This window comes from Hibiscus syriacus, unplaced genomic scaffold, assembly GCF_006381635.1.
Source record: "Hibiscus syriacus cultivar Baekdansim isolate YM2019G1 unplaced genomic scaffold, ASM638163v2 tig00110847_pilon, whole genome shotgun sequence".
In the NCBI taxonomy this organism is placed as follows: domain Eukaryota; kingdom Viridiplantae; phylum Streptophyta; class Magnoliopsida; order Malvales; family Malvaceae; genus Hibiscus; species Hibiscus syriacus.
The window spans coordinates 1,228,693-1,256,386 of NW_024062888.1; the positions used below are offsets into that span (position 1 = coordinate 1,228,693).

Here is a 27,694-nt window from a genome sequence, read left to right on the forward strand (position 1 = left end):
TCCGCCCATGGAAGAAGATGAGACAAATGTTCTTTTTGTAAACACTTTAAAAAATCCTTTCTTTACTCACCTCATAGGGAATTCCTTTAAGAGTTTAGCTGAAATAGTCACAGCTGGTGAGATGATTAAAATGACAGTTAAGAGTAGGAAACTTGATAGTGATGAATCTAGCAAGAAACCACCAATGAAAAAAAGGAAAGTAAAGTCAATGAAGTTAGGAAATACGAATCCAATAACATCACGATATCTCAACCTCAGGACACTGGATCATCTATGCAAAACCCTGTCAATGAATAGCCAAAACCCATTGCCAAATGACACAGGGATCGGTTAATCCAATTTTTTCATCACTAAGAAAGATTGTTTCAATTTGGAATATTAGATGACTGTAAGAAAGAAACTGAGGGGCAAATGAGGACAAAGACTCTGGTCCAATTATACACCCTATATTCTAGGAGTAATGAGGCATGTTAGATAAATAAGTAGAGGTTGTTATATACCACAGTTGTACTTTTCATTTTCAGCATCTTGTTTGAATATGTTTTTCTGTATTTTTTAAGCCTTATTGTAAGGTTATATAATAAATTTGGGTTGCTTTTAAGGTTATGAGAATTGAATCAATTTTGCAATATTGTAGTTATTCGAATATCAAATGGATTAAAAACTCTTTATGAGTAGAGGTATACATCTTTGACAGAGTATCAAGATTGAAAACTGGTAAAACAAGGACATTGACCTTACCTCAGATGAAATACACCCAAACATTGTACCCTCTTACAAATATGAGAGAAATTTATCCTATTGTAAGGAATTAGACAAAAGGCTTGGTATTTATATATAGGAGCGTACAACATGGGGCATCTTTTGTGTAACATTGCGAAACCAACTAGATTACTCTTTTATTAATGATGTTCGATGATGAAATCTTCACAAATAGGTAAAGTCATTTTCTTGGAAATTGAACTCTAACGATGAGATTTTCTGACTTCCACCAAAACACCTAGGCTATAACAGGTTCTTCTTAACAAGCTTAAGAAGTTGGAGTTGTATACCCATGTTATATTATTATGTTCAATAAAGCTTGAGTTGTCCCTCTAGAACAATTGGTTAATCGGCCCAGCTTTATGGATAATATTTAGCTAGCCTATTATATTATTATATATAAAGTTGTCTCTCTAGAGCAATTGGTTAATAGCCCTGGCTTTATGGATAAGTTTTAACTAGCCCAATGAAGGCTAATTTCAATAAAGTTGAATTCAGCTATCCAAAAAGATAATAGGTTACTATATAAGAAGTTGTTGTAAGGGAAGAAACACCTGTTATAGTTAACCTCACACGTGCACACAAAAATTTCATTTTTAGACCGATATTTTCGCACTGCTTTGGTTGAATCGAAGATTTCAGAGAACTGAAATAGAGGTATTTTAGAAAAGTCTAGTAACTGGATGTTCTAGTTGCGTCATTTTGTCCGTATCCGGTTAAAATACCAAGTCAAGAAAGTGAGGCATGTGGCAATGTTCACAAAGAGCGAGAGAGGAGTGACATCTTCAATAAGATGTAACCATAGAAAATAGGAAATCAAACCTGAAACTAATCCCTAAATTTTGATACCTGTCAAAGAACTATAACTCTAAAACATTAAAGAGTTTTTGATTCTTTTGATATTCTTTGAACTCATGCTTATGATTTGATTATATTGTGAATATGTAAGGGGCAATATTTTACAAAATTCTATCATTTATAAAGAAAAGAGGAAAAACATTTTCAAACAATACAGTCTCAAATGAGAAAGGATCTTGAATCAAGTTGATGCCTATTTAATCTCTATTGGAGAAAAAGAATACGCAAGGCAAGAATGATGAAGCATTTCACATTCTTAAAATCAAGTGGCCCAAGAGACCAAAAAGTCTGAAGAATTAGACTTATAACATTCCATTTGTGACAACCCGTCAAGAAGAAGATGATCGCCTCATCAGAAAGAGACACATATCTTAAACATTTCTGTCAGAATGATTGATCACTTCTTAAGTTTGTGACAACATGAAGAGAATCTCTCAAGTTATTTGATAACATTGCTATTTAGAAACAACAAAATGAGAGCATTCAAGATTAAGAGATTTGGGCACGAATAGAGCCAGGAGTGCCCACAATGGGACATTATCAAAGTTGGACCTCGTGGGGATTATGAGATTCAAATCCAATTGACATTGATAATGAGCCTTACAACTTGGAATGTTGGGGCATTTTGAAGGCCCATTCCAACCAGAAATGCAATGTGGGGCATTTTGAAGGCCCATTCTAATCAGTTAGAAATGATTCATGAGGGGCATTTTAAAAGGCTCATATCAACAAGAAGCAAACGCTGTGGCATGCTGAAAGCCCATATCATCCTTTAAAAAGTTCTCTGGTTGAGAAAATTAGGCACAAGCCACAGGAAAAAATGAATATGTTGTCAAATGTTCTACGAACCAGTAACTATAGTGCTGAACCAATGTTGCAATCATATGGTATTCCCATTTGTTGACCCAAGATGAAGGTTGTCTGCTACAACTCCAAGGGGTAAAAAAGAGAAATGATGAAGATTGCTTTCCATGGAAAAAGGGCATTAAAATTTTCAAAAAACTAGTGGAGCCAACTAAGATTGAACGATGGGTTGTTCCTTAAATGTCTCAACATGATATAGTACAAATAGCCTTATTCGAGATCCAATTAGATGTGGAGACATGAAAGGAATTAGGATAAATCCTCATTGTGATGTGTTTCAAGAGTCAAATCAGAACAAACAATGCTTTTGCAAAGATGATAGGTTCTCCTTTCAAAGATGAAAGCTTTATTGGATTTCTATACAAGTTCAGGTAAAGAAAGCCAACCTTATCATTTCAAGAATGCACGTTGATGAAGATCACCTTTGAAGTCATTCTTTCACAGATCAAGAAAACATACATTTATACATAATACATATCATTTCATCATACATCATTTCATACATCATTTCATACATACATGATACATTTTTATGTGTGGATAAATTTTTGTCTTTATTATGATATTTTCCCTAGAATTCCAGTCGTGATTTTATGGGAACATGTTTTTTTAGGAAACTTAATATTGTTTCCTAGAGTCAATCTTTGACTTCCTCGTGAAGAGAAAACAACCTTTATTATTTCTGACTTCCCAGTAGAGTCAATTTTTGACTTCCTCGTGAAGAGAAGTTAACATATATTATTTCTGATTCCCTAGAGGAGCCAATCCTTGATTTTCTCGTAAAGAGAAATCAGTCTTTTTAATTTGATATTCATGAAGTAATAAAGTAAATTAGGTCAGATTTGGTGTTCCTGGCATCCTGGAAAAGCAACGAATCAAATCGACCTAGAGTCTGATCTTCACAGAATAGTAGTGGAACAAATTCTTCTTATTTCAGATTTGGTCTCTACGGAAGAGTAGTGGAACAAATTCTTCTTATTTCAAATTTAGCCTCCATGGAAGAGTAGTGAAACAAAGTCATCGTAGCCTTCACGGAAGAGTAGTGAAGCAAAGTCATCTTAGCCTTCACGGAAAAGTAGTGAAGCAAAGTCATCTTAGCCTCCACGGAAAAGTAGTGAAGAAAAGTCATATTAGCCTCCATTGAAGAGTAGTGAAACAAATCCATCTTATCCTTCACGGAAGAGTAATGAAGCAAAGCCATCTTAGCCTCCATGAAAGAGTAGTGAAGCAAAGCCATCTTAGCCTCCACGGAAGAGTAGTGAAGTAAAGCCATTTTAGCCTTCACGGAAGAGTGGTAAAGCAAAGTCATCTTAGCCTCCACGAAAGAGTAGTGAAGCAAAGTCATCTTAGCCTCCACGGAAGAGTAGTGAAGCAAAGTCATCTTAGCCTCCATAGAAGAGTAGTGAAGTAAATCCATCTTAGCATTCACGGAAGAGTAATGAAGTAAATCCATCTTAGCCTCTACGGAAGATTAGTGAAGCAAAGTCATCTTAGTCCATAGAAGAGTAGTGAAGCAAAGTCATCTTAGCCTCCACAGAAGAGTAATGAAGCAAATAAATCTTAGTGTTCACGGAAGAGTAGTGAAGCAAATCCATCTTAGCCTCCACGGAAAAGTAGTGAAGCAAAGTCATCTTAGCCTTCACGGAAGAGTAGTGAAGCAAGAACATATCAAATTTCGATCTTCATGGAAGAGTAGTGAAGTAAAGTCATCTTAGCCTCCACGGAAGAGTAGTAAAGCAAATCCATCTTAGCCTTCACGGAAGAGTAGTGAAGCAAAGCCATCTTAGCCTTCACGGAAGAGTACTGAAGCAAAGCCATCATAGCCTTCACAAAAAGAGTAGTGAAGCAAGAACAGATCAAAGTTTGATCTCTACGGAAGAGTAGTGGAACGAATTTCCCATCAAAGTATGAAGTCTACTGGACAAAAATTGCTTGTCTTTTTATCTTTGCTCTATTCTTGTTAATATAAAAATGAGCAAAGAGGGGCAGCCGTCGACAGTCATTTTCGTCCCGTATTTTTATTATTATATATTATTATTATATTAATATTATTATATTACAATTAATACAACCTGAATGCCGAATTTATTTACAAACTGGAGGCCCAACAAATAAGCAGATCCAGGCCCAGACCCATTTTACAAGTTCAAGCTCAGATGAACCAAACCCGATTAGGGTTTTTACACAGTTCCAGCCGCCAACATCCTCAACCGTTGGATCTCTCCAGATCCAACGGTCCAGATCCAATCTAGCAGAAACTCTAGGGTTCACCAACCCTAGATCTATTCCGGCCGCCGCCTCCAGGTGTTCCAAACAGTGACTGCAACGTCGCACCGTAGACTCCAGAAGAAGCAAAACTAGCCGCACACCTCTTTGCTCTATGGTGAGTCACTAAGGATGGCAACGGGGCAGTTTTAGGCTGAGAATTGATCCCCTCGTCCCCGTCCCCGTTTAAAAACCTCATACCCGTCCTCGCTTAAAAAACCGTGGGGAAACGGGTATCCCCGTTTACCTTATATGGTTATTTTTCACCGCGGGATCCCCGTTACCATTTAAATTTCACACGATGACACGATTTATTTAAAAAATAATGTCATTATCGTATCTAAACTTACTTGAAACGCCAAACACCACCAAATGCATCCAAAATATAAAAATAAAGCAATTCGGGTAATCAGGCCGGAGATATGTTCTCCTAAATTCTAATCTGCTTTATATATATATATTAATTTAAATTAAATTTATTAATATATATATATATATATATATATAATAATTACTTTTAATATTTATCGGGCCGGGTATCAGGCCGGTAATCGGGGCGGGGATTACCAAACCCGTCCCCGTTTAAAAAATTCAATTTTTTCCCATCCCTGTCCCTGTCCCTGTCCACATTTATCATCCCCGAACCTGACTCATTTAATTCGGTTTTCGGTTTTCCCCGACGGGTTCAATTTTTTTTGCCATCCCTCTGAGTCACCATCGTATATCCGGTGACTCACCGAACAAGCACCACCACTGGAGACCTATAAAAAGCCTTGAAAACCTGCAAGAAAGAACAAGAAAGGAAAGCAACAAAGAGGAAAAACAACGAACAGAGAACAAGACGGAGAAAGAAGAGGGGAGGAAGCAACAGAAACACGAAAAGAAAACAACAGTAGCCATTCGAAAGCAAGAAAACAAAAGGGGGAAGAAACATACCTTTGTCAAAGTTCAAACGTCGCCGGAAATCATTTTTACTGAAGGTAAAATCTTAGATCTAGGTCATTTGAAGTTTTTTTAGGAAAAATGAGGGTGGTTTTGGGTTTAGGGTGTTTCGATTTACGATTTGGGGCATTTTTATATTTTTCTACCATCGTGAATAGTGACTGACGGCCAGAATAGTACCCAGCGATGACCTGCTCTCCCTCCGGTGAGGGAGTTTAGAGAGAATTGAGAGCTTCTCTCTCCCTAGAGAGAGAAGCAAAAGAGAAAAATGAGGAAAAATGGTCATTTAAGGCCTATTTATACCTAAAACTATATCGTTTTGGGGAGGGGCTTCTGCGTAATTTTATAAATGCGTAAATCATGTTTGTGGTTCCTGTAATTTGTAAGCCTAGCATTTTAGTCACTAAATCAGTTTTTTGTGTATTTTAATTTTGTTTTGCATGTTACTTTATTTTATTTTAGTCATTGTCTGTATATTTACATATATATAGGGTAAATAGCATATTTAGTCCTTGATATTTTAATTATTTATATTTGAATCTCAAATAGCCATTTAGGGTTTATTTACACTAATAATACCTAGATTTCATGATATTTAGAATTAGGATTTTTAATTTTGATATTTTACAATTTTAATCCTTTAGTTTTAAAATAGTACTTTGCATATTAAGTATTTATTAATAGTAACCTATAATTTTGATATTTTATTGATTTAATCATTAAATTTATTATGTGTGTTTGGGTTATTTTATTTTATACAATAAATTATAAAATATTTCCTTAACTTATTAAGAATTTATTTTAAATGATTTATTGGTGTAAAATAATACCCTTGATATTTGTTAAAGGGATCATAAATTAAATTAAACTTAGATTTATAAATTTTTACTGCAAAGACATTAATTAATAAATGAAGGTACCAATTTTGGGCGTTGTGGGTGCTAATCTTTCCCCACACATAATCGACTCTCGAACTCATTTTCTGGTAATCAGACCCTTTTTGTGTTATTTTAATAATATTTTTATAATTTTTATTAAAATAACATATCATTTTTTGTGACCAATCATACCTCGATAAATTATTGGTGGTGACTCCTCAAAATTGTGTTTTATCTTATGCTAGAAGAAAAATACTTACTTTTTCAAGACGAGATTTAAAAAACGACATTTGTTTTCGTTGGGCGAATACCATCTCGACAGTTGATTCAAGGAAAAAGGGTTTTGAGGATTAAAGAACCCGGAAATTATCAACCAAGGGTTGCATTGCGTGATATCACAAGGAGTGTGGTTAATGTGAGATTGAATGATCAAGGTAGCAACTCGCCTATGATTATTACGTCGAAGGTGAATCAAGCAGTTCAGGTTAATCATCATATACCATCTTTGCCTCCATGTAATCATGTAGCAATTTCCTTAGTGGAATTAGGACGGAGTAATAAAGCTGGGTTGCGGAAACAAGCTGAAACGAGTCTGGTGAGGTATTGTAAAGGGGGTCGAGATGAGGTTTCGAAGGGGTTCAGGGTGAAGAAGTTAACGAATCACAAATCTTCTGGCCGTCCTCTGCTGGCGGATTGGGTTCAATCAGCTTCGAACAAACTGGCCAGGGTGCTAGGTAATCCAGGCGATAAGCGGGATGTGGGATCAGTTATTGAAGAGAGTGGTGGTTATGTTGTCGGACCATAAAAAAAATCAGAGGGGTACCAGTGTACCAAGCGAAGATGTGACCGAAGGAGGTCCACAAGCTTTAAATGTTTTTAATGTTTGATTGCTTGTTTTGGAATTGTCAGGGCGTTGGGAGCTCGTCCTGTCCATGTTATTTTAAACGGTTAGTTAAGGAGTTCCATCTTGGTTTGTTGTTCTTTTGGAAACAAGAGTGAGAATATGTAGAGCTGATGAAGTGATCCGACGGTTGGGGTATTCTAACTCATTCCAGGTTGAAGCTCAAGGTTTTAGTGGGGGAATTTGGCCTTTTTGGTCAGATGATTTATGTGTCTCTATTCTGAGCATTTCAAATCAGTTTCTTCATTAGTGTATCCAAAGGGGAGGTATGGACTGAGCCTTTTTTGTTACTGCTGTTTATGCTAGTTTGCATATTTTTGTTAGGAATGAAGTTTGGGGTCTGTTAGAGAGATTAAATCCGGGGTCGGATAAGAAGTGGATTCTTGGCGATGATTTTAATGTTATTTTAAGGCGTAATGAACGTCGAGGACGTATGGTCACTCGAAATGGTACTAGCCGGGGTTTTGCAAATTTTATAATGCAATCGACGAGGTTCCCTTCCAGTGATCGAAGTTCACTTGGGCACGTGGCTCATTGTATCAGAGACTGGATAGATGTTTGAGCTTCTTTTCAGATTCAGGGGTGTTTCACCTTGATTGTCTTGGGTCCGGTCATTGTCCTCTTTTTCTGAGAACTTAGAGAGTGAGGAATCAAAATCTTGAGCTCCAATTTCATTTTATTTTTTCATGGCAGGATCATCAGGGTTTTGATCGGGTACTAGAAACTGGCTAGGTAGAGAATGGTGATGTTGAATTTAATCTTCGTTCTTTACAAAGCATATTGGAATAAAACGGTGTTTGGGTCGATTGGTAAACGGAAGCGTGTGCTTTTGACTCGATTAAGAGGAATTGAGAGGGCTGTGATGAATAAAAATTCTGATTTTTTGTCGGAGCTCGAAGTTTGGTTGAGGAATGAATTGGAGATTGTACTCGGCCAATAGGAGAGTTTGTGGTTTTAGAAGTCTCGATGTAACTGGTTTGTGAATGGTGATAGAAATACAAGGTTTTTTCATGCTACCAGTAAATTATGTCGAAGACAGAACACGATTGGGAGGCTTAAATTGGAGGATGGGCTATGGCATATGGACCAAGAGGAACTTAAGGGGGGAGCAGTTCGATTTTATGTTGCGTTGTTTACAAGTGAAAGTTCGAGGGAGTGAGATATTTCTTTCGGGGTTGGTTTACTATACCTCAAGGGGACGTGCATGATATCCTTTCGGCTCTAGTATTTTTTAATGAAATTAAGCAAGCACTATTCACTATGGACCCAGATAAGGCTCCAAGGGTGGATGGGTTCCACGTGTTTTTCTTTCATAAGAATTGAAATGTGGTTGGTGGTGGTGTTTGTCAGTTAGTGTGTGGTTCTTTCACTAATAGGCAATTAATGAGGAGCTTAATCGTACCTTGCTTACTCTTATCCCAAAAACACAGAGTCTGGAGAGTTTTGCACAATTTCGTCCTATTAGTTCATGCATCATCCTTTGCAAGATTATAACTAAAGTGATTATGAACCGTCTCAAAGTTTTTATGCATGATTGGGTGTCAGTGAATCAAACTAGCTTTGTGTCGGGGAGGAATATCACGGATAATGCAATCGTGGCCAAGAGGTGATCCATTCGATGCAAAATAAATTTGGAAAAGTGGGGTGAATGGCAATTAAAATAGACCTAGAGAAAGCTTGCGACAAATTGTAATGGAGCTTTATCGAGGATACCTTGATGGACATCGGTTGTAACACCCCAACCCGTACCAACCGGATACAAATCCGAGATGTCACATTACCTTTTTAAAACCATATATTTGTACAAAATAATAGAGAATTTAAAACTTATATTATAAAATCTCATAATTTACATCAGTTTAATACAAAAACTTACAAAAATAATCAGAGAATATACAACTTAAACTTTTGATTACATGTCAACATTACTTTCATAGCAAAATGACCTACTGTTTAAGTTGCTTCTGATTTGATATCCGCAAGAATGATGCTATCCCAACTGCCTATCCTTGCTCGTCTAACTTCTTGAATCTTACTTGTGAAACACTCACACGCTAAGTCATCGACTTAGTGAGGCATAATATGTAATAATACTATAATGAAATGAAGTACAATACATTCATATATTCATGCAATGCAACTTACATAATAATGCATTTCACACATAAGCTAATTAAGGTAACAAATATGATTTCATATTAATTCTTTCATTAGTCCATGATACTATACTGAGAACCTAAGGTATGTGAGTGCATTGAGGTTGTGCACAAATGCTATCACCACAGCTCGTATAAATGCACCGAAGTGCCACGTATGATTGCACCTAAGTGCAGCGTAGAAATGCACCGAAGTACCATATAAAATGTCCATAAGGACCACATATAAATGTCCATAAGAACCATATACATATTCCAAATGACCAAATATGTGTCTCAAAGGACCGCATATATGTTCCAAAGGATTACATATATGTCCCGAAGGACCACGTAGACCCTTAACTCTTGGCATGCCAATTATACCTATAGCTCTCGTCTACATAACATGGGCTTTTCAAAATTCACAAAGTTTATATCTCATAGACATATAATTTCTTACCTTTTATCACATTGCTTATGTAAACTTCTCATACGTATTCACATAGATCATTGTCATATAATGCATATCATAGGAGTTCATGTAATGTATCGTATCATGTAATGCAATCATGTATTACCTGTGTTGGAACTAGACTTATCACAAGTCTAATTTCCATATCATAACATAATCATTGCACTCACCTATATTTCTTTGTCTTTCCCTCAATCGATCATACTCGTCAATTGTTCCGAAACTCATTTATGCTCGGTATCTACATAAATATGATTTCCAAAACAATCATCAGAATCCTAAACATATAACTCAATCTTAATAACTTAAACCATTTAATGGACATAATTCATATTTTCCTTATTAAGTAGTATCGGTATCCAAGTAACAGTACCAATATTTCCCTTATAATGGTATTGATACTGTACCTGAGTATCGGTACCCAAATTCGATTCGATGTTTCTAGGTACTGATACACGCCTTCTGGTATCGATACCTATGGTATCGATACTACCCTTTCGGTATCGATACCTCATAAAGATTTTTTCTAAAATGGTCTTACTGTATCAGTATTGTTCATGCAGTACCGATACCTACACAACATTATAACCTATAATAGATGTGTAGTATCGATACCAACTCATCTGGTATCGATACCCCCTACCCAGAACAAGCTTCTTTCACCCAAAAATCATCAACACTTCACTTAATTTCCATATTTAAAGTACCTTTCCTACCACCAATCTCAACTACAGTCATTTTGACTATCTTTTATCATTCTTACACCTTAACACCTTTAATATCTCATTCAAATTCTTGAAACTAAGAATCTTACCAATTTTTCAACATAATCCAAACTCAGTTTTAACACTTATTACTTCTTATTCACACCCATGACAAGTCAAATCCAACTTCTAAATTCATTTAAGTGTTCTTATTCAAATTTTCACTTAAAAACTTCATACCTTCAATCCCCCATAACTTGCTATCCTTTGGATTTTAAACTACTTTAAGCCTTCATTTAGTTTTCCTAACCTTTAAAGAATCTAAAGCATATCTAATTTACCATAATTATTCAACTAAAGGAATTCTTACCTTCTTCAATAGCTCACGGAGAAGAAGACAGAGAGGAGAATGAAGAATAGAGTAATTTCTAGAGATTAATCCCCTAACCCTCTCTTTCCACATCCCATGGCTAAATTTTTAATTCATTTCCTTGTTAAAATACCTTTTTGCCCTTCCAGTTTTCCTTCCTTTGATATTCATCCTACATAAAATATTTGAATTAAGTCCTTGAACTTTTTCATTTATCTAATTTAGTCACTGAATCCTAAAATCTCACAATTTGGTCACTAACCCGATGTTTGGGATGTTACATTGGTTGTCTGGATGGCTTACGGAGACTGATTATGGGCTGTGTGACTATGGTTTCCACTCAGGTTCTCTGAATGGCCATAAAACTGATAGTTTCAAGCCGACTAGAGGAGTTAGACAAGGAGATCTGTTATCTCCTTACCTGTTTGTCCTCTGTATGGAGAGGTTGGCTCACGCAATTCAACAGGCAGTAGCCGACGGCAGTTGAAAACCCATACGGCTTAATCAGAGTGGTCTGTCGATTTCCCACTTTTTTTGGCTGATGATCTGGTACTTTTCGTGGAAGCTTCAATTTCTCAATTGGAGGTCATTCAACGGATTCTGCAAGAGTTTTGTTTGAGTTCTGGCCAAAAGGTTAATCTGGCAAAACGAGTATCTTATTTTCAAAGAATGTTGAGGACAACATGAGGACTTTTATCAGTATTGAGTTCTAATTATCTCTTATTGATGATTTGGGGAAATATCTTGGGGTTCCTTTTGTTAAAAGTTTCAAAGTTTGGCAACCAACTTTGGAAAATGTTTTTTCAAAGTTTGGTAAATGTTTCTTTGAAAAATGTTTTTCAAAGTTTGGTAAAATTTTGGTAGATGTTTGTTGAAAATATGAATGGGTAAATTCACTTTAGTCATTGCACTTTAGGGTATTTTCAAAGATTAGTCCCTAAGTTTCTACTATAAATACCCTTACCCATTTAGCTTCAAAATCATCCCAAAACATTTCTTTCTTCCTATACTAGAGAGCTTTCTTGTGAGTAGTGAGTGTTTTGTAAACACCTGTAAATTTTCTCTCTTAGTAAAAGATCTACAGCAGCCCGGAGACGTAAACACAATTGGCTGAACTCCGTTATCAATTTTCGGGTATTATTTTTCCGCTTTTATTTCACATTCTCACTAATCTGGTTATAGGGAAATTACTTGTACTCGGTTTATTTTCCTATCAACTGGTAATCAGAGCTTTTGGTTGTGAATTTTGTCAATTTTTCTGTGAGGTTACTATTCATTACTATTCATGTGAATAGTGAATTTCGTGAATAGTGAAATTTCGGTCGGCGATACGAGTTTGTCGACGGTGGTGTTCTAATACACGGTGGTTCGCAAGAATTGTCAGAAACGATCAAAAAGAAGCCAGATTCGAGTGGAAGCGATGGCTGCAGACGAAGGGAAGGTGAAAATTGAAAAGTTCGATGGTGCGGACTTTGGCTTTTGGAAGATGCAGATTGAAGATTTTCTGTACCAGAAAAATCTTTATCAACCTCTCTCAGGAAAGCAACCAGAGGGCATGAAGAATGAAGACTGCGCTCTTCTCGACCGACAAGCCCTCGGAGTCATCCGACTGACGTTGTCCCGAAATGTTGCTTTCAACATAGCAAAGGAAAAGACCACGGCGGGTCTTATGGCGGCTCTCTCCAGTATGTATGAGAAACCATCGGCCTCAAACAAAGTTCATTTGATGAGGCGATTATTCAATTTGCGGATGACGGAAGGGGCATCGGTGGCACAACACCTAAATGAACTCAACACAATCACAACCCAGTTGAGTTCAGTGGAAATTGAGTTCGATGATGAAGTTCGAGCTTTAATTCTCTTATCATCTCTACCAGACAGTTGGAATGCTACTGTTACAGCAGTCAGCAGTTCGTCGGGAAACAGCAAATTAAAATTCGACGATGTTCGGGATCTGGTACTGAGTGAAGAAATTCGACGGAGAGAATCGGGTGAAGCATCAACCTCCTCAGCCTTGCACACGGAGTCTAGAGGAAGAACTTCAGAAAGATATTCAAATCGTGGCAGATCAAAATCCAGACGGGAAAAATCTAGAACGGGAAAGAAAGATTTTACCTGTTATAATTGTGGCAAGAAAGGTCACTTTAAAAGAGATTGCCGAGCACTGAAGAAAGATACCGGTGCACAGGAATCTGCCAACGTGACAGAGGAGACAGGTGATGCCATGATTCTAAGCGTCAACAGTCTGATTGAATCATGGATCTTGGATTCAGGGGCATCTTTCCACTCCACCCCATGCCAAGAAATCATGGAGAACTATGTCAGTGGTGATTTTGGGAAGGTTCATCTTGCTGATGATGAAACCTTAAAGATCGTCGGAAAAGGAGACATCCGACTAAAGTTGCCAAACCAGACCACCTGGAAGCTGACAGGAGTGAGACATATTCCTGGCCTCAAAAGAAATCTGATTTCTGTTGGACAGCTTGATGGAGAAGGATATAGCACAACCTTTTCAGGCTGTGAATGGAAGATTACCAAAATAGCACTCGTCATTGCTCGTGGTAAGAAGACTGGTACTCTCTATGTAACCTCAAATTTAGAGAATATCATTGCAGTAGCAGATGCTGATGGAAAATCAAACCTATGGCACCAAAGGCTTGGCCATATGAGCGAGAAAGGGATGAAGACACTTTTGTCAAAAGGGAAGCTGCCGGATCTAAAAAATGTAGATGTCGGACTATGCGAGGATTGCATCTTTGGCAAACAAAAGAAAGTCAGTTTTGCAAAGATTGGCAAGACACCCAAGGCAGAAAGGTTAGAATTGGTTCATACTGATGTATGGGGACCATCCCCAGTTCCATCTCTTGCAGGCTCACTATATTATGTCACCTTCATCGATGATTCAACAAGGAAGGTGTGGGTTTATTTTCTGAAGAAGAAATCAGAAGTCTTCGATATCTTCAGAAAATGGAAGGCCATGGTGGAAAATGAGACTGGTTTGAAAGTCAAGCGGTTGAGGTCTGACAATGGAGGAGAGTACAGAGACAGTAGATTCAGAGATTTCTGTGCAAACAATGGGATCAAGATGGAGACAACAGTTCCCAAGACACCGCAACATAATGGTGTAGCAGAGCGCATGAACAGAACTCTGAATGAACGTGCCAGAAGTATGAGGATACATGCCGGCTTGCCCAAATTTCTATGGGCTGAAGCAATCAACACTGCAGCTTACTTGATCAACCGTGGGCCCTCAGTTCCTTTGGATGGCAGAATACCAGAGGAAGTTTGGAGCAAGAAAGAAATAAACCTTTCACACTTAAGAGTGTTTGGTTGTATTTCTTATGTACACATAGACTCTGCTGAAAGAAGTAAGCTTGATGCTAAGTCCAACAAATGTGCCTTTGTTGGTTATGGCGGTGATGAGTTCGGTTACCGGTTTTGGGACTATGAAAATCGGAAGATCATCAGAAGTAGAGACGTCATTTTCAATGAAAATTTGATGTACAAAGATAGATCAACCGCATAATCAAGTAATACCGAAGCTGAAACAAAGGAATTTGCTGAGTTCGAGGAGATTTCTGGAAATGATGTTCAGATCAATCCTGAAGCAGTTCAAGAAGAACCAGGCACACCAGAACTGAGACGCTCCTCCAGAATTCCTAAACCAACCCAACGGTATTCTCCTTCTTTACACTACTTGTTGCTGACTGACAATGGTGAACCAGAGTGCTATGATGAAGCAATGCAAGTGGAGGATTCAGTCAAGTGGGAGTCTTCCATGAAAGATGAGATGGACTCGCTTATGTCAAATCAGACATGGGAATTAGCTGAATTACCACCAGGCAAGAAAGCGCTCCACAACAAGTGGATTTACAGGATCAAAGAAGAGCACGATGGGAGCAAACGCTACAAAGCAAGATTGGTTGTCAAAGGCTTTCAGCAAAAAGAAGGTATTGACTACAATGAAATTTTCTCTCCAGTCGTAAAATTGTCTACAATCAGACTGGTGTTGAAAATTGTAGCTGCAGAGAATTTACATCTTGAGCAGTTAGATGTAAAGACAGCTTTCCTTCATGGTGATTTGGAGGAAGAAATCTATATGAGGCAGCCAGAAGGCTTCATAGAGGCAGACAAGAAAAACCTGGTATGCAGGTTGAAGAAGAGCTTGTATGGTTTAAAACAAGCTCCTAGACAGTGGTACAAGAAGTTCGATAGCTTCATGAGTAGCAGTGGTTTTATCAGATGCCAAGCAGATCATTGTTGCTACATCAAGAGGTTCGACAACAGCTTCATTATTTTATTATTGTACGTTGATGACATGCTCGTTGCAGGCTCAGACATGCAAGAGATTATACACTTGAAGCAAAAATTGTCGAAGCAGTTTGCTATGAAGGATCTGGGCACTGCAAAGCAGATTCTTGGGATGAGGATCAAGAGAGACACAAAGTCGGGGACTTTGATGTTATCACAGGCTGAGTACATCAACAAAGTACTCTCCAGGTTCAACATGCAAGATGCTAAACCAGTAAGTACACCTTTAGGTGTTCATTTCAGACTCTCCAAAGACCAATCACCAAAGACGGAGGAAGAACGTGCACACATGGTGAAGGTGCCGTATGCCTCAGCAATTGGAAGTCTGATGTATGCCATGGTTTGTACCAGACCAGATATTGCTCATGCAGTGGGAGCTGTTAGCATGTACATGAATAATCCGGGCAAGGTACACTGGGAAGCAGTCAAATGGATCCTCAGATATCTTCGGGGTACCACAAACAAAGCACTTTGTTTCAAAGGTGGAGATATGATACTGACAGGCTATGTAGATGCTGACTTAGCCGGAAATGTCGACATCAGAAGTAGCACTACAGGGTATGTCTATACTCTAGGAGGAACTGCAGTGAGTTGGGTTTCTCAACTACAGAAGATAGTTGCTCTCTCCACAACTGAAGCAGAATATGTCGCTGTTACGGAAGCCAGCAATGAGATGGTTTGGCTCCAAAGTTTCTTGGAAGAGTTAGGCAAGAAACAAGAAAACAATATCTTGAATTGCGACAGTCAAAGTGCTATCCATCTAGCAAAGAATCCGTCTTTTCATTCCAGGACAAAGCACATACAATTGAGATATCATTTTATCCGGTCTCTTCTGGAAGATGGGATTTTGAAACTTGAAAAGATTAGTGGAGCTCAAAATCCGGCAGACATGTTGACAAAGACGGTGACTACGGACAAACTGAAGTTGTGTTCAACTTCAGTTGGCATGCTAGAATAACAAGACCAGACATGCTGCTGCATTGATCGAGGTGTGAAGACATATTAAAATCAGTCTTCAAGTGGGAGATTGTTAAAAGTTTCAAAGTTTGGCAACCAACTTTGGAAAATGTTTTTTCAAAGTTTGGTAAATGTTTCTTTGAAAAATGTTTTTCAAAGTTTGGTAAAATTTTGGTAGATGTTTGTTGAAAATAGGAATGGGTAAATTCACTTTAGTCATTGCACTTTAGGGTATTTTCAAAGATTAGTCCCTAAGTTTATACTATAAATACCCTTACCCATTTAGCTTCAAAATCATCCCAAAACATTTCTTTCTTCCTATACTAGAGAGCTTTCTTGTGAGTAGTGAGTGTTTTGTAAACACCTGTAAATTTTCTCTCTTAGTAAAAGATCTGCAGCAGCCCGGAGACGTAAGCACAATTGGCTGAACTCCGTTATCAATTTTCGGGTATTATTTTTCCGCTTTTATTTCGCATTCTCACTAATCTAGTTATAGGGAAATTACTTGTACTCGGTTTATTTTCCTATCACCTTTACTGCACGAATGTGTCACTTCTGGAACCTAAGGTTATTTGGTTCAGCGGGTCAGAGATAGATTATCAGGGTGGAGGGCGAAATCGTTATCTTTGGCAAGTAGAATAATTATAGTTAAACCGGTGTTGTCGGCACTTCCCTCGTATACGATGCAAACGTGTTATCTCTCAAAAAGAATTTGTGATGATATTAAACAATTAACTCGTCAATTTCTTTGGGGCCATTCAGACAGAAACCGTGGGATTAATTTAGTCCGATGGGAGGAGGTTTGTCAATCGGTGAAAGAAGGCGATTTGGGTACTAAACAGGTTCAGGACCATAATTTTTCTTTCCTCATGAAATTGGGTTATAAGTTGATAGATTCCCCGGAACATTTTTGGTGTCGTGTGCTCAAAGCAAAATATAGGCTACCTGATATAATTTCGACGTCGATCCATAGGTCGGTTTGCTCCCAGTTATAGGTCAGCTTATCGATGGTTCGGTCTGATGTTTGTAGGGGGATATAGGGAATGGACAATCAGTTGATTTTTGAAGAGATTATTGTCTTGGGAGTGTTAGGTCGTTAGAGGGTTTGAGGTCGCATAGTCAGCATGATGTTTTTGAGAGCACTAAGGTGGCTGATATGGCCTCTCGACATGGAGATTGGAAGTGGGAAAACCTTCATCAATACCTTCCAAATTCAGAATTGCTACAACTTGAAGTTGTTAAACCTCCTATTCCCAATGGTGGTGAAGATCGACCAGGATAGGTGTGGGATAGGAAGTGAAGATTCTCGGTTTCTAGTGCATATAAGAGTCGTCGCCAGGGTAAGAGTATACAGGAGGATCGGGTTTGGCAGATTCTTCAGTGCTTTCGGGGGTTACCTCGAGTTCGGAGCTTGTTATGGCTTGAATATAATGACGAATGAGGAAAGAGTACGACGCCATTTTACGCATGATGCGAGTTGCAATCTTTGTGGGGCGGGGACAGAATCTTGGATCATGTATTTTGTGATTGTATGGTTGCGAGATCAACCTGAGTCTCTGGTTAAAGCTGAACGGGTAAGGGAGTTGTCTTCATGATCAGCGGTGGTGCCCTTCGCCAGATGGGTGAATGAATACGGACGGTGCACATAAGCCGAGTTCGGGTTTGTCGGCTTGTGGTGGAGTCCTACGTGACTATAGAGGTTCTTGGTTGCATGGCTTTGCTGAAGATGTCGGTGTTTGTTCGATTATGGATGTGAAGCTATGGGGTATTATCAAAGGCCTTGGGATAGCATGGGAGTTAGCTAGGTTTTCAGAATGTTATTCTTGAAATTTATAACGAGGAGGTTTGTCCGCTGTTACAACAAGGTCATGGATCTCCATTTTCATTTGCAGGGTATTTTAGAACTCTCTCTTTGTATTAAAAAAATTATAGTTCAATGACATTTTTATTTAAAGTATATGATGTAGTTGATTATTTTCAATCTAGTTTAATTATAGTTCAATGAAGAATATAATCGTATGCAAAATTTATCATTTGTTCAAATTATTTGATTGAATTTTTAACATTTTCTTATATTATTTTTCATTTTTAAATCATTAATTTATACAAATTGATGAGGCCAAATGATTGCAGGCTAAGGTGGGAATCTTTTGCAGCCAGTTAGATGAGATTGATAGTAAGTTTTGTCTTAATTCATTTCATGGACTGGATCATTCCATAAAATAAATATCTTTTTACCAACCATTGTTGGTATTTTTTATGAATTGTATATTGCACATAAAATGGTTTTCAAATCACCAAATTAAGTTGACAATTAGATTTATAAAATCTATTGTTTTATTTTTTTTCCTCACCTATATTTAGGGTTTATTTGGACTTGTTGCTTTTTATTACATCACATTTGGTCAACATGACTTTATTTTATTCATTATATATTTCTTATGTAAACATTATTTTTTTTCTCTTTCTCTGCCATAAAAAAATAGAAAAATATTACAACATTTGAACGAGCATCATTGAGTATCACTAACGATGACTATTGCTGAGCAGTGGCAAAGTCACAACTTGGTGTCCATCCTGAAATCTGAATTTTCTTTGATTAGTTACTTATTTTACTGATGGTATCTACCTTGAAATCTGAGTTTTTTTTTATAGATTAAATACTTATTTTACGAACGGTGCCCACCCTGAAATTTTATTTGCACCCATCCCATTTAAAAATTTTATGTTGTTAATATATGTGTGTGCACCCTGAAAAATATTTATGAATCCGCCATTGTCGCTGAGCACCATTCATTTAATTTATAAAAAAATAAAATTTTAAAAGACTCAACGTACAATTATTAGTTAAAAATTTAAAGGTAAATTATTTAAAATAAAACATTAATTAAATTATTTTTTATAATCTTATTTTAATAATTTTTAAAGGTAGATTATAAATTTTTATTGTTAAAAAATTATAAAAAATAGTGTAAATTTAATATATATTTTTAAATAATTTATCTTTAAATTTTTAACTAATTTATAATTATACGTTGAACCATTTAGAATTTTAAATTTTTATAAATTAAATTAATAGTGCTCATCGTTAACAATGCTCGTTGAACGTAACAGACTCATCCTAAAAAAAAGTATATATTGATACATTTTTATTATTTAAAATTTATATTTTATGAGTTCCTTTGATATTTAAAGCATATAGTAATTAGTTATATAAATTAAGAAAAATATACATCTTTGGATTGGAATTTTTAATACTAAAATCTACCGATATTGAGAAATTTCAAATGTACCATTTTATAAGATATTAACTTATTTCAAGAGCATGAACCAACTTACTTCAATAGTTAAAGGAATTGTTGTTATTTTTAGAGGTCATGAGTTCGAGCACTAGTAGTTGTAGCAGGATGATTGAGCGTTTATTGTCAAATGGTTGAGAGTATTTATAACAGATACTATTTTGTAATCACTTTAACTTAATAAAAAAATAATTTCTTTCAAGAATTAATTTATAAAAATATTAAAAATAAAACATATTTGCTTTTTTATTTATTATTAAATGTTTTGATATTCCCGTCTACTGATTTTTTATTTTAAAAAAAGCTTTTCAATTGAAAAATGATAAGTGTAGGAAATAAAAAGTATATATTAAAATATTAGAAAATATCAATATATTTATTTTATATTCATTGTAATATTTTAAATTATTTATGTTAATCTTTAAAACATACATTAATATTATAAAACGTATTTTATAAAATTATTATAAAAATTGTGCATAGATAGAATTGTGAGGGATTCATATTTAAATTATTAATTTTTAATAATTTTTTAATAAAAAAATTATTAAGTTTTCCCCAGCAGAATTAGTACTCCACTAATCCATGACACCAGATTGACATACATTATATTATTTTCAATAAAATAATAAGTTAATTTGTAGATTAATTCTTTCTCACATATATTTTATTGGTGACACATATTTGTAAATTCATTTGCAGATTAATTTTTATTATATTTTTTTATTTAATTTATTTTTAATAATTATTTTATATTTATTAATAATTTTTCTAATTTTCTAATAAAATAAATCCACTTTAAGCTATTCAGTGAAATATATATATATATATATATATATATATATATATATATATATTGACATGGTGATCCAACATTTGATTAATTTTGAGGTCTCGAGTTCGAACATTAAAAATATCAAAATATAGATATTTAATATTAAATAGTTAAAATTATACATTTAAACATACACAACCTTACATTTACTTTAGAGTAATAAAAAAATTGATTAATCCTAAAAGCTTTTTTGCCCTAAGAAAATAATAATATTAGAGGGGTGGATTAGGGTTGGTAAACCTAGGTTAAGCTAAGAAAAATAATAAATTAGTAAAATGTATTTAAGGTGATATTAAAGTGGGACCCATTAAAAGATACGGTCGTGGGATTTGAGTTCTGTTTTGAAAATCGGACCAGATCGGTCGGTTCAACCGGGAATAGTTGTTTAGTTCGGTTCAATATAAATCGGTTGAACCGTTATTAGTGAACCGGTCAGAACCGTTGAACCGTTCGAACCGGACCGGCTGAAAACCGAAAAAAAGGAAAAAACAGAGAAAAATCAGGAAAAACCGGGATTTTTGTTTTTTTTTAAAAAAAATAAACCAAATAACGTCGTTTGTTAAACGAGCCAAGTCGAACTCGAGTATTGCTGAGCTCGACTCGAACTTGAAAACTTTAAAAGTAAGCTCAACTCAACTCAAACTCACAAGTTAAAAATTATTAAATTCAACTTAAACTCGAAATATAATATTGAAACTTGAACTCAAAAAGACTTGAACTCAAAAAATAATTAGAAGCTCGATTGAAGCCTAAAATTCGAGCTTGATTGAAGTGAAAAAATAGTTCACTCAATGCTCACCAAAAGGCTCCATGATTTTGAATGTCAAATTACCTCTATTATTTATAGAAGTTAGTTATGATGCGCTTCTATGTTTCTTAGCAACGTGAGATTGTTTTGTTCTCATATTTTTACTCTTTAGACTTTTAGGATGCTCTTCTATGTTTTTTAGCCATGCGAGATTGTTTTTAAAAAAAAAAATTAAACCAAACAATATCATTTTGTTATGATTTTTTTAACCACAAATTTATTTTTTGATTATAGTTATATAATTATATTTATTATTTAATATGTTTTACCTTAAATATTATGTTGTAGTTAATTTGAATCATTTTGTTTCACTTGATTTTATGGTTTTTAACTTATATATGTTATGACTTGATTTGAATATGACTTGTGATATAAAAAATTATTTTTTATTAAATATTTTTGGTATTTTTATTTAATTTTTTAAATAATTATGACGTCGTCTGGTTTTTTTGACCGATCGAATCGGTTCAATCAGTTAAACCAGTAAACTGATAGCATGACCGGTTCGCTAACCGATCCGGGTATGAAAACCATGGGTTTGAGTGAGGCCTGGGGCGGTCACTGCGGAGCCTGCATTTTTTTTTTGTTTTTTCCGCAACTCTTTCCATATTCACCCATCCACTCGCTACCTACACGCGCCAATTCCCTCTACTACAATTTTGCGGTATTATGTTCTAGTTACAGTTTCTATCTCCCTATTTTGTGAAAACTTGAAATTTGATCATATCTATTTTAGTTTGGTATAATTTAATACGATTGTTTTATAGCATTGTTAGTATGTATCTAAATTAATAACATCATTCAATTTTGTTATTAAAATGAAAACACGAAATCATTTCAGAATAATATTAGGTACTTAGTTATATAAATTTATACCATAGTACGATTTCGAATAATATTGATTTTGATTGTATAAAAGTAAAATAAAAAACGTAACATAGTACTGAATTAAAACTAAAAAAAATAAGAGTAAGTCAATTCTCCAGAATAAGAGAGGGACTAATCTCAGAATTAGACCTTTGTTAGTGAAGCGTGGATGAAAAGGGCGCGTGCAGATGGGATGGAGAGTGTCGCAGGTAGGGGACGCAGTGCCCCGCAATTCGTGCGCTTTCACTTTTCTTTATGAGAAACGATGCACCGACTCACTGCCGATGACACGTGCGCACGTGACCCCTCATTCTGACTCAATACTCACCTGCCTGTCCTCTTTGTATGCAGTTTTTTTTTTAATATTAACTAATTAATCTCTGCTTAAAACCATTTTGATTTTTGTACTAATTAGATGCGAGCACCCCCACCCCTTTCAAAGACATTTTAGAATATAATGATAAAAGTTTTGTTGATTTTGAGTTGTTGATTTTGATTAGACTCGTATTAATATACAATCGAAGATAATTTTTGACTTTTGGAATACCTGTGATCCCAATATACAAAATTATAATTATGCACGGATCAAGTGATATTGATTGTAAAATATTTGTTATTATTTCTTGAGGTCTTGGTTTCGAGTACTATGAACGTCAAATATATATGAACGTTCAATGTCAAATGATTGAAAATAATTTTTAAATAAATATTATCTTATATTTATCTAAGATTAATAAAATAACTATAACTATATAATTACATGAGTTTATTTTTTTTACATAATATTAGTTATAAAACTGAAGCTTGCAATTATGTTTGAAATTACACCAACTTTTACTACTAATAATTGAAAAGTGTAATTGAACCTTTCATTACATCTGATTTAAAATGATTTATAAATTAAACAATTATCTAAATACGTGACAACTATAAATTACATTAAAGTATACCCAAATTTAACTATATGGTACCATTTAAACCCCATATTAAATTTATCTATAGGTGGTTTGACATCTATCGTCGTTTGATTTTAGCTTGAATTTGATGTTATATCTATTGTTCAAGATAATATTTATTTGTTATCTTTATGATTTTTACTTCTTTAGACCCTCATATTAAATTTGAATATGTGATTTGCGTTAAGAGATAATTTTCTCACTACGTTACTGGAGTCTGATTTACGTTTGTCAGTGATTTTTCAATAATTTGATTCCTTATCATTGTTCATTTTCAATACAATCAAATATATTCATATCTACATTTTATTGGAATTTTTAGGATGATATTTTAATCTCTCTTTTATCCTCCTGTTCTAAGGCTTCGTCCAGACTAATCTAGACCGATCCGGGTCGCACACCTGATTTTGGTGGGTGAATCTTCCAGTGGGATTTTCTGCCTACACAAAGACTCGAACTTAATTACTTACTTAAACGATATCAAACTGCTTATCACTTGACTCAACATGTTGATATTTACATCAAACTTTTTTACATCAAACTTTTTTACATCAAACTTTTTTAAAACTCTTAACATTATTATTATAGAGAATACATTTTTACCTAAGAAAGTTAATTATTGAACTAACCAAATTGTAAATAAGGAATTAAAAAAAGACAATGCCTTACAATACACTCCCCATTTAAACAATCCAAATTGACTGTGAATTCCCTTCTTCCCACACTCCTCATCTCGCCTCGAACATCTACAAACATATATATATTAATAAAGTTATATTATTATTATTATTGTAATTTTGTTAAAAAAGTCTGCAAGAAATGTCCCCAAAAAAAAAAAAAGAGTCCCCACCAATTTTATATCTTTCATAGTCATACTTGAAACTACTTAAAACGAAGCAAGTATAGAAATGCTTCTTCCCTTTCAGACAGAACAGTAGCAAGTACAGCAAGAAGCTTTGCTTTGTGGTGGTTTCCCCAGTCTTCAAAGGCAGCTTTTTTCTTTCTTTCTTTCTTTTTTTCCTTGTAGAAACCCTGAGAGAGTGGCAAAAGAGCAGCAGGTGGTGATTTTGAAAAAGAAGAATAAAGGAAGATGGTGGGCTCAGGTTCAGCAGATAGGAGCAAAGATGCTGTTGGGATGATGGCCCTTCACGAAGCACTTCGAACCGTTTGTCTCAACTCGGACTGGACTTACTCTGTTTTCTGGACCATCCGTCCTCGCCCGTATCTCTCTACTTTTCCTTTCTATTTATTTGCTCATCATCACGTGAAGTTCCCATTTTCCCCCCGCTTCTTCGAGTTCTTTCACCTGTTTGACTCAACGGGTTTTCTTTGTCTTCTTGTTTGTTTCTAAGGAGAGTGAGGGGCGGTAATGGTTGCAAGGTTGGAGATGATAACGGCAGCTTGTAAGTTTTTTCCCCTTGTTGTTGTTATTGTCTGTTTGTTTCCCGGTAAAATCGAGGAAAAGGAGGGTGTTTTGACTGCAAAATTTGTGATTTTAAAGGATGCTGATGTGGGAAGATGGATTTTGCAAAGGAAGAGTTGCAGATTGTTTGGAAGAGATTGATGGAGAAGATCCAGTGCGGAAAGCTTTCAGCAAAATGTCCATTCAATTATATAATTATGGAGAAGGGTGGGTATTGGGTAGGTGTTTTTTTAATATAATATAAACACACACACACATATGTTTCAATCCTCTTAGTGGAAAAACAAATGGAAATCTGTGTTCTTTGATTTGTTGAAATTTGAATTATTGAATAGGTTGATGGGAAAAGTTGCATCAGATAAGTGTCATAAATGGGTATTCAAAGAACCAACGGAATGTGAACCCAATATCTCCAATTACTGGCAGAGTTCCTTTGATGCTGTAATTTTCTCTCTTTTTGATTTCAATTTGTTTACACTATTTTCGAGTTCGAAGATTAATCTATGTTATTCCGACACTTTATTCGCGAATCCGCATTCGTAACATCAGTAATCGGTATTGTGGCTGTAATTGCAGCTTCCTCCTGAATGGACTGATCAATTTGATTCAGGCATTCAGGTCAGCACAGAAACTATCCAAATTTCATATGTTCACTGTTGTTGGTTTACTTTGACTAATCATTAAGACCTTGGTGATTTCTTGGTGTGTTTTTCTATCTTTCTTGTTCAACAGACTATTGCTGTGATTCAAGCTGGCCATGGTCTTCTCCAGTTAGGTTCCTGCAAGATTGTGAGTCTTATTATATGTTTAGTTGGTTATAAAGCAGCTCCTCGAAAACATAGTTTCCGGGGTGTTTTTTAAACTTTTCGTTGTCGATTATCAAATTGAAGTTCGTTTACTTTGTATCGTCTGAATCCTCATATACCTTTGAATCTCTTGGATATCAATCTGGTTTCTAGTATGAATTGTTTATGTTCACTGGTTATTTAGTTGATCATAAAGTAGCTCTTCAAAATGCAGTTTTTTGTTTTCTTTAATAGGCTCTTTGCGGTCGGTTTTGGGTATGAAAATCCATTGTTTTGATCTCATTGTGCGAATCCTCGGATCCCTTTGAATCTCTAGGATACCAATCTGGTTTCTAACATGAAACATGTATGATTACTAGTTTCTTGAACATGAAGTAGCTCTTCAAAATGTTGTTCTGTTTTTTTTTCCTTCGTGGTTGATTTTCGAGATTAAATTCGGGCCTTTCGATCTCATTTTGTGTGAATCCTTAGATACCTTTGGATCTCTTGGACATAAATTTGGTTCTTTATGTGAAAAATTTTATGATTGCTAGTTGTTTAGTCGATTTTTGGGATTGAAGTCTGGTCTTTTAATCCACAGATACCCGAAGACCTTCATTTTGTGCTGAGAATGAGGCATACCTTTGAATCTCTTGGATACCAATCTGGTTTCTATCTGTCTCAGTTGTTTTCATTGAACAGAAATGGTTCGTCTAAGCAGTCCACCGTTCCAACGCTGCCACCTCCTCCGCTCTTCAATTGGAGCCAGCGGCCACTTCCGACAGCAACTAATCCGACGCTTGCTTCGCCTAATTTTCAGAACCCGGCTAGACTTGGATTTCAGCAACCCAAAGACGAAACCCACATGTTCCTACTGCCACGTTCGTCCGAAACCCGAATGGAAGACATGATGGTTGAGCATGAAAACGACATCAAATGGCCTAATGGCTTGAGTTTCTTCAGTGCTCTCACCGGACGAACCGAAGACGCCAAGTTTTTATTCAACTCTGAGAGCTTAGGGAACAAACCAGAAACAAACCATCACCCACAAATACTCGAAGGAAAAGACTCGAATCAAAATTCAGATAGCTTGGATAGTCATCCGGTGAATATGAGGAAGATGGATAAGTTAAAGAACTTTACGATACCCGCAAGGATGGCAACGTCTTCATCGTCGACTTCAGTCGAGCATCATCAGCACCAACCCGGGGAGTATAGGAACTCCGAGCCCGGGATGTACACGGATGTCATGGAAACGTTCTTGGAATGAAATGTAGAAGGATTAGGGTTTGTTTTTCTCCCATATAAATGTCTCTTTAATCCACTAAAACTGGACTTTCTAATCATTTGTTGTAGTTTATCCTTGATATAACTTCCTCCTACGTTTTTGTTCAAAAAAAGTTATTGGGTGAAATTTAGAAATAGTCATTAAACTATTATAAAATGATTTTTTAAACATTAAATTTACAAAATGAGAATTAAGTTTTTTAATTTTGTTACAAACTGAACCCTGGGTCGTTAAATATTTTTTTAGAAAATATCTTAATTAGTCCCTCATAATTTTTTTTTGATGTTTTACCAATATTTTTAAGTAGTAATTTAAAAAATTATAAATATATGAAAATTTATAATTTATTTTTAAAATTATAAGTTTATAATTTTTTATAATATTTTATTTTGTAATTTATTAAAATCTTACAAATTTATAACTTCAATTTAACATTTTTTAATATGCATTCAATTGAGTATTTTGTATTTATATGCCAAAAGAGATCCCTTTTTCCCATATGTATGGGGTAAGGGGAGGTAAGATAGTAGGCTACCCTCAACACCAGGTTGAGAGCAGCTTCCATAAGAGACCTCCGAATTATGAAATGTCCTCCGTGGGACTCGATCTCACGACCTCAAGGTTAAGAACCTTGTGCTCTACCAACTGAGCTGGATGATCATTTTTAAAAAATATATTTTTATATTTCTAAAAATAAAATATGATTATATATATTTAATATTTTTAATTTCTATGAAATTATTCTTTAGAAATATTTAAAAAAAAAATTTTTGTTACAATTAAAAGGTTAAATGAGATATTATTTAGGGTAACTACGCATTTAATACTTAAACTATTAGTTTTGGTCTATTTTAATATCTGAACTTTCATTTTTTTTCAAAATCATACTTAACATATAGTTTTCTTTCATTTTAGTACCCCATTGTTAAACACATTTAGTACCTAAACTATTAATTTTGGCTATTTTTAGTACCTAAACTTTTACTCTTTTTTTATAAAAACTTATCGTTAAAT

General features: G+C 35.3%; 1 protein-coding gene across 1 annotated transcript; it reads left to right on the top strand.

Moving 5' to 3' along the window:
* The first annotated feature begins 1,522 nt into the window (after nt 1-1,522).
* LOC120143446 (protein RICE SALT SENSITIVE 3-like) lies at nt 1,523-26,737 on the top strand. The gene is made up of 9 exons (XM_039157766.1): nt 1,523-1,538; nt 12,181-12,186; nt 24,264-24,405; nt 24,537-24,587; nt 24,686-24,814; nt 24,943-25,048; nt 25,184-25,225; nt 25,340-25,396; nt 25,994-26,737. Exons 3-9 carry the CDS (start codon nt 24,275-24,277, stop codon nt 26,660-26,662), a joined length of 1,185 nt encoding a protein of 394 aa, XP_039013697.1. The 5' UTR covers nt 1,523-1,538; nt 12,181-12,186; nt 24,264-24,274; the 3' UTR covers nt 26,663-26,737.
* Nucleotides 26,738-27,694: the final 957 nt, after the last annotated feature.

Excerpts from the sequence above, each read along its gene's own strand:
- LOC120143446 (XM_039157766.1), top strand. The coding sequence starts at position 24,275 with ATGGTGGGCTCAGGTTCAGCAGATAGGAGCAAAGATGCTGTTGGGATG. Across the intron at positions 24,588-24,685 it reads GGAGATGATAACGGCAGCTT|GATGCTGATGTGGGAAGATG; the intron begins GTAAGTTTTTTC and ends GTGATTTTAAAG. Across the intron at positions 25,397-25,993 it reads AGTTAGGTTCCTGCAAGATT|ATACCCGAAGACCTTCATTT; the intron begins GTGAGTCTTATT and ends TTTAATCCACAG.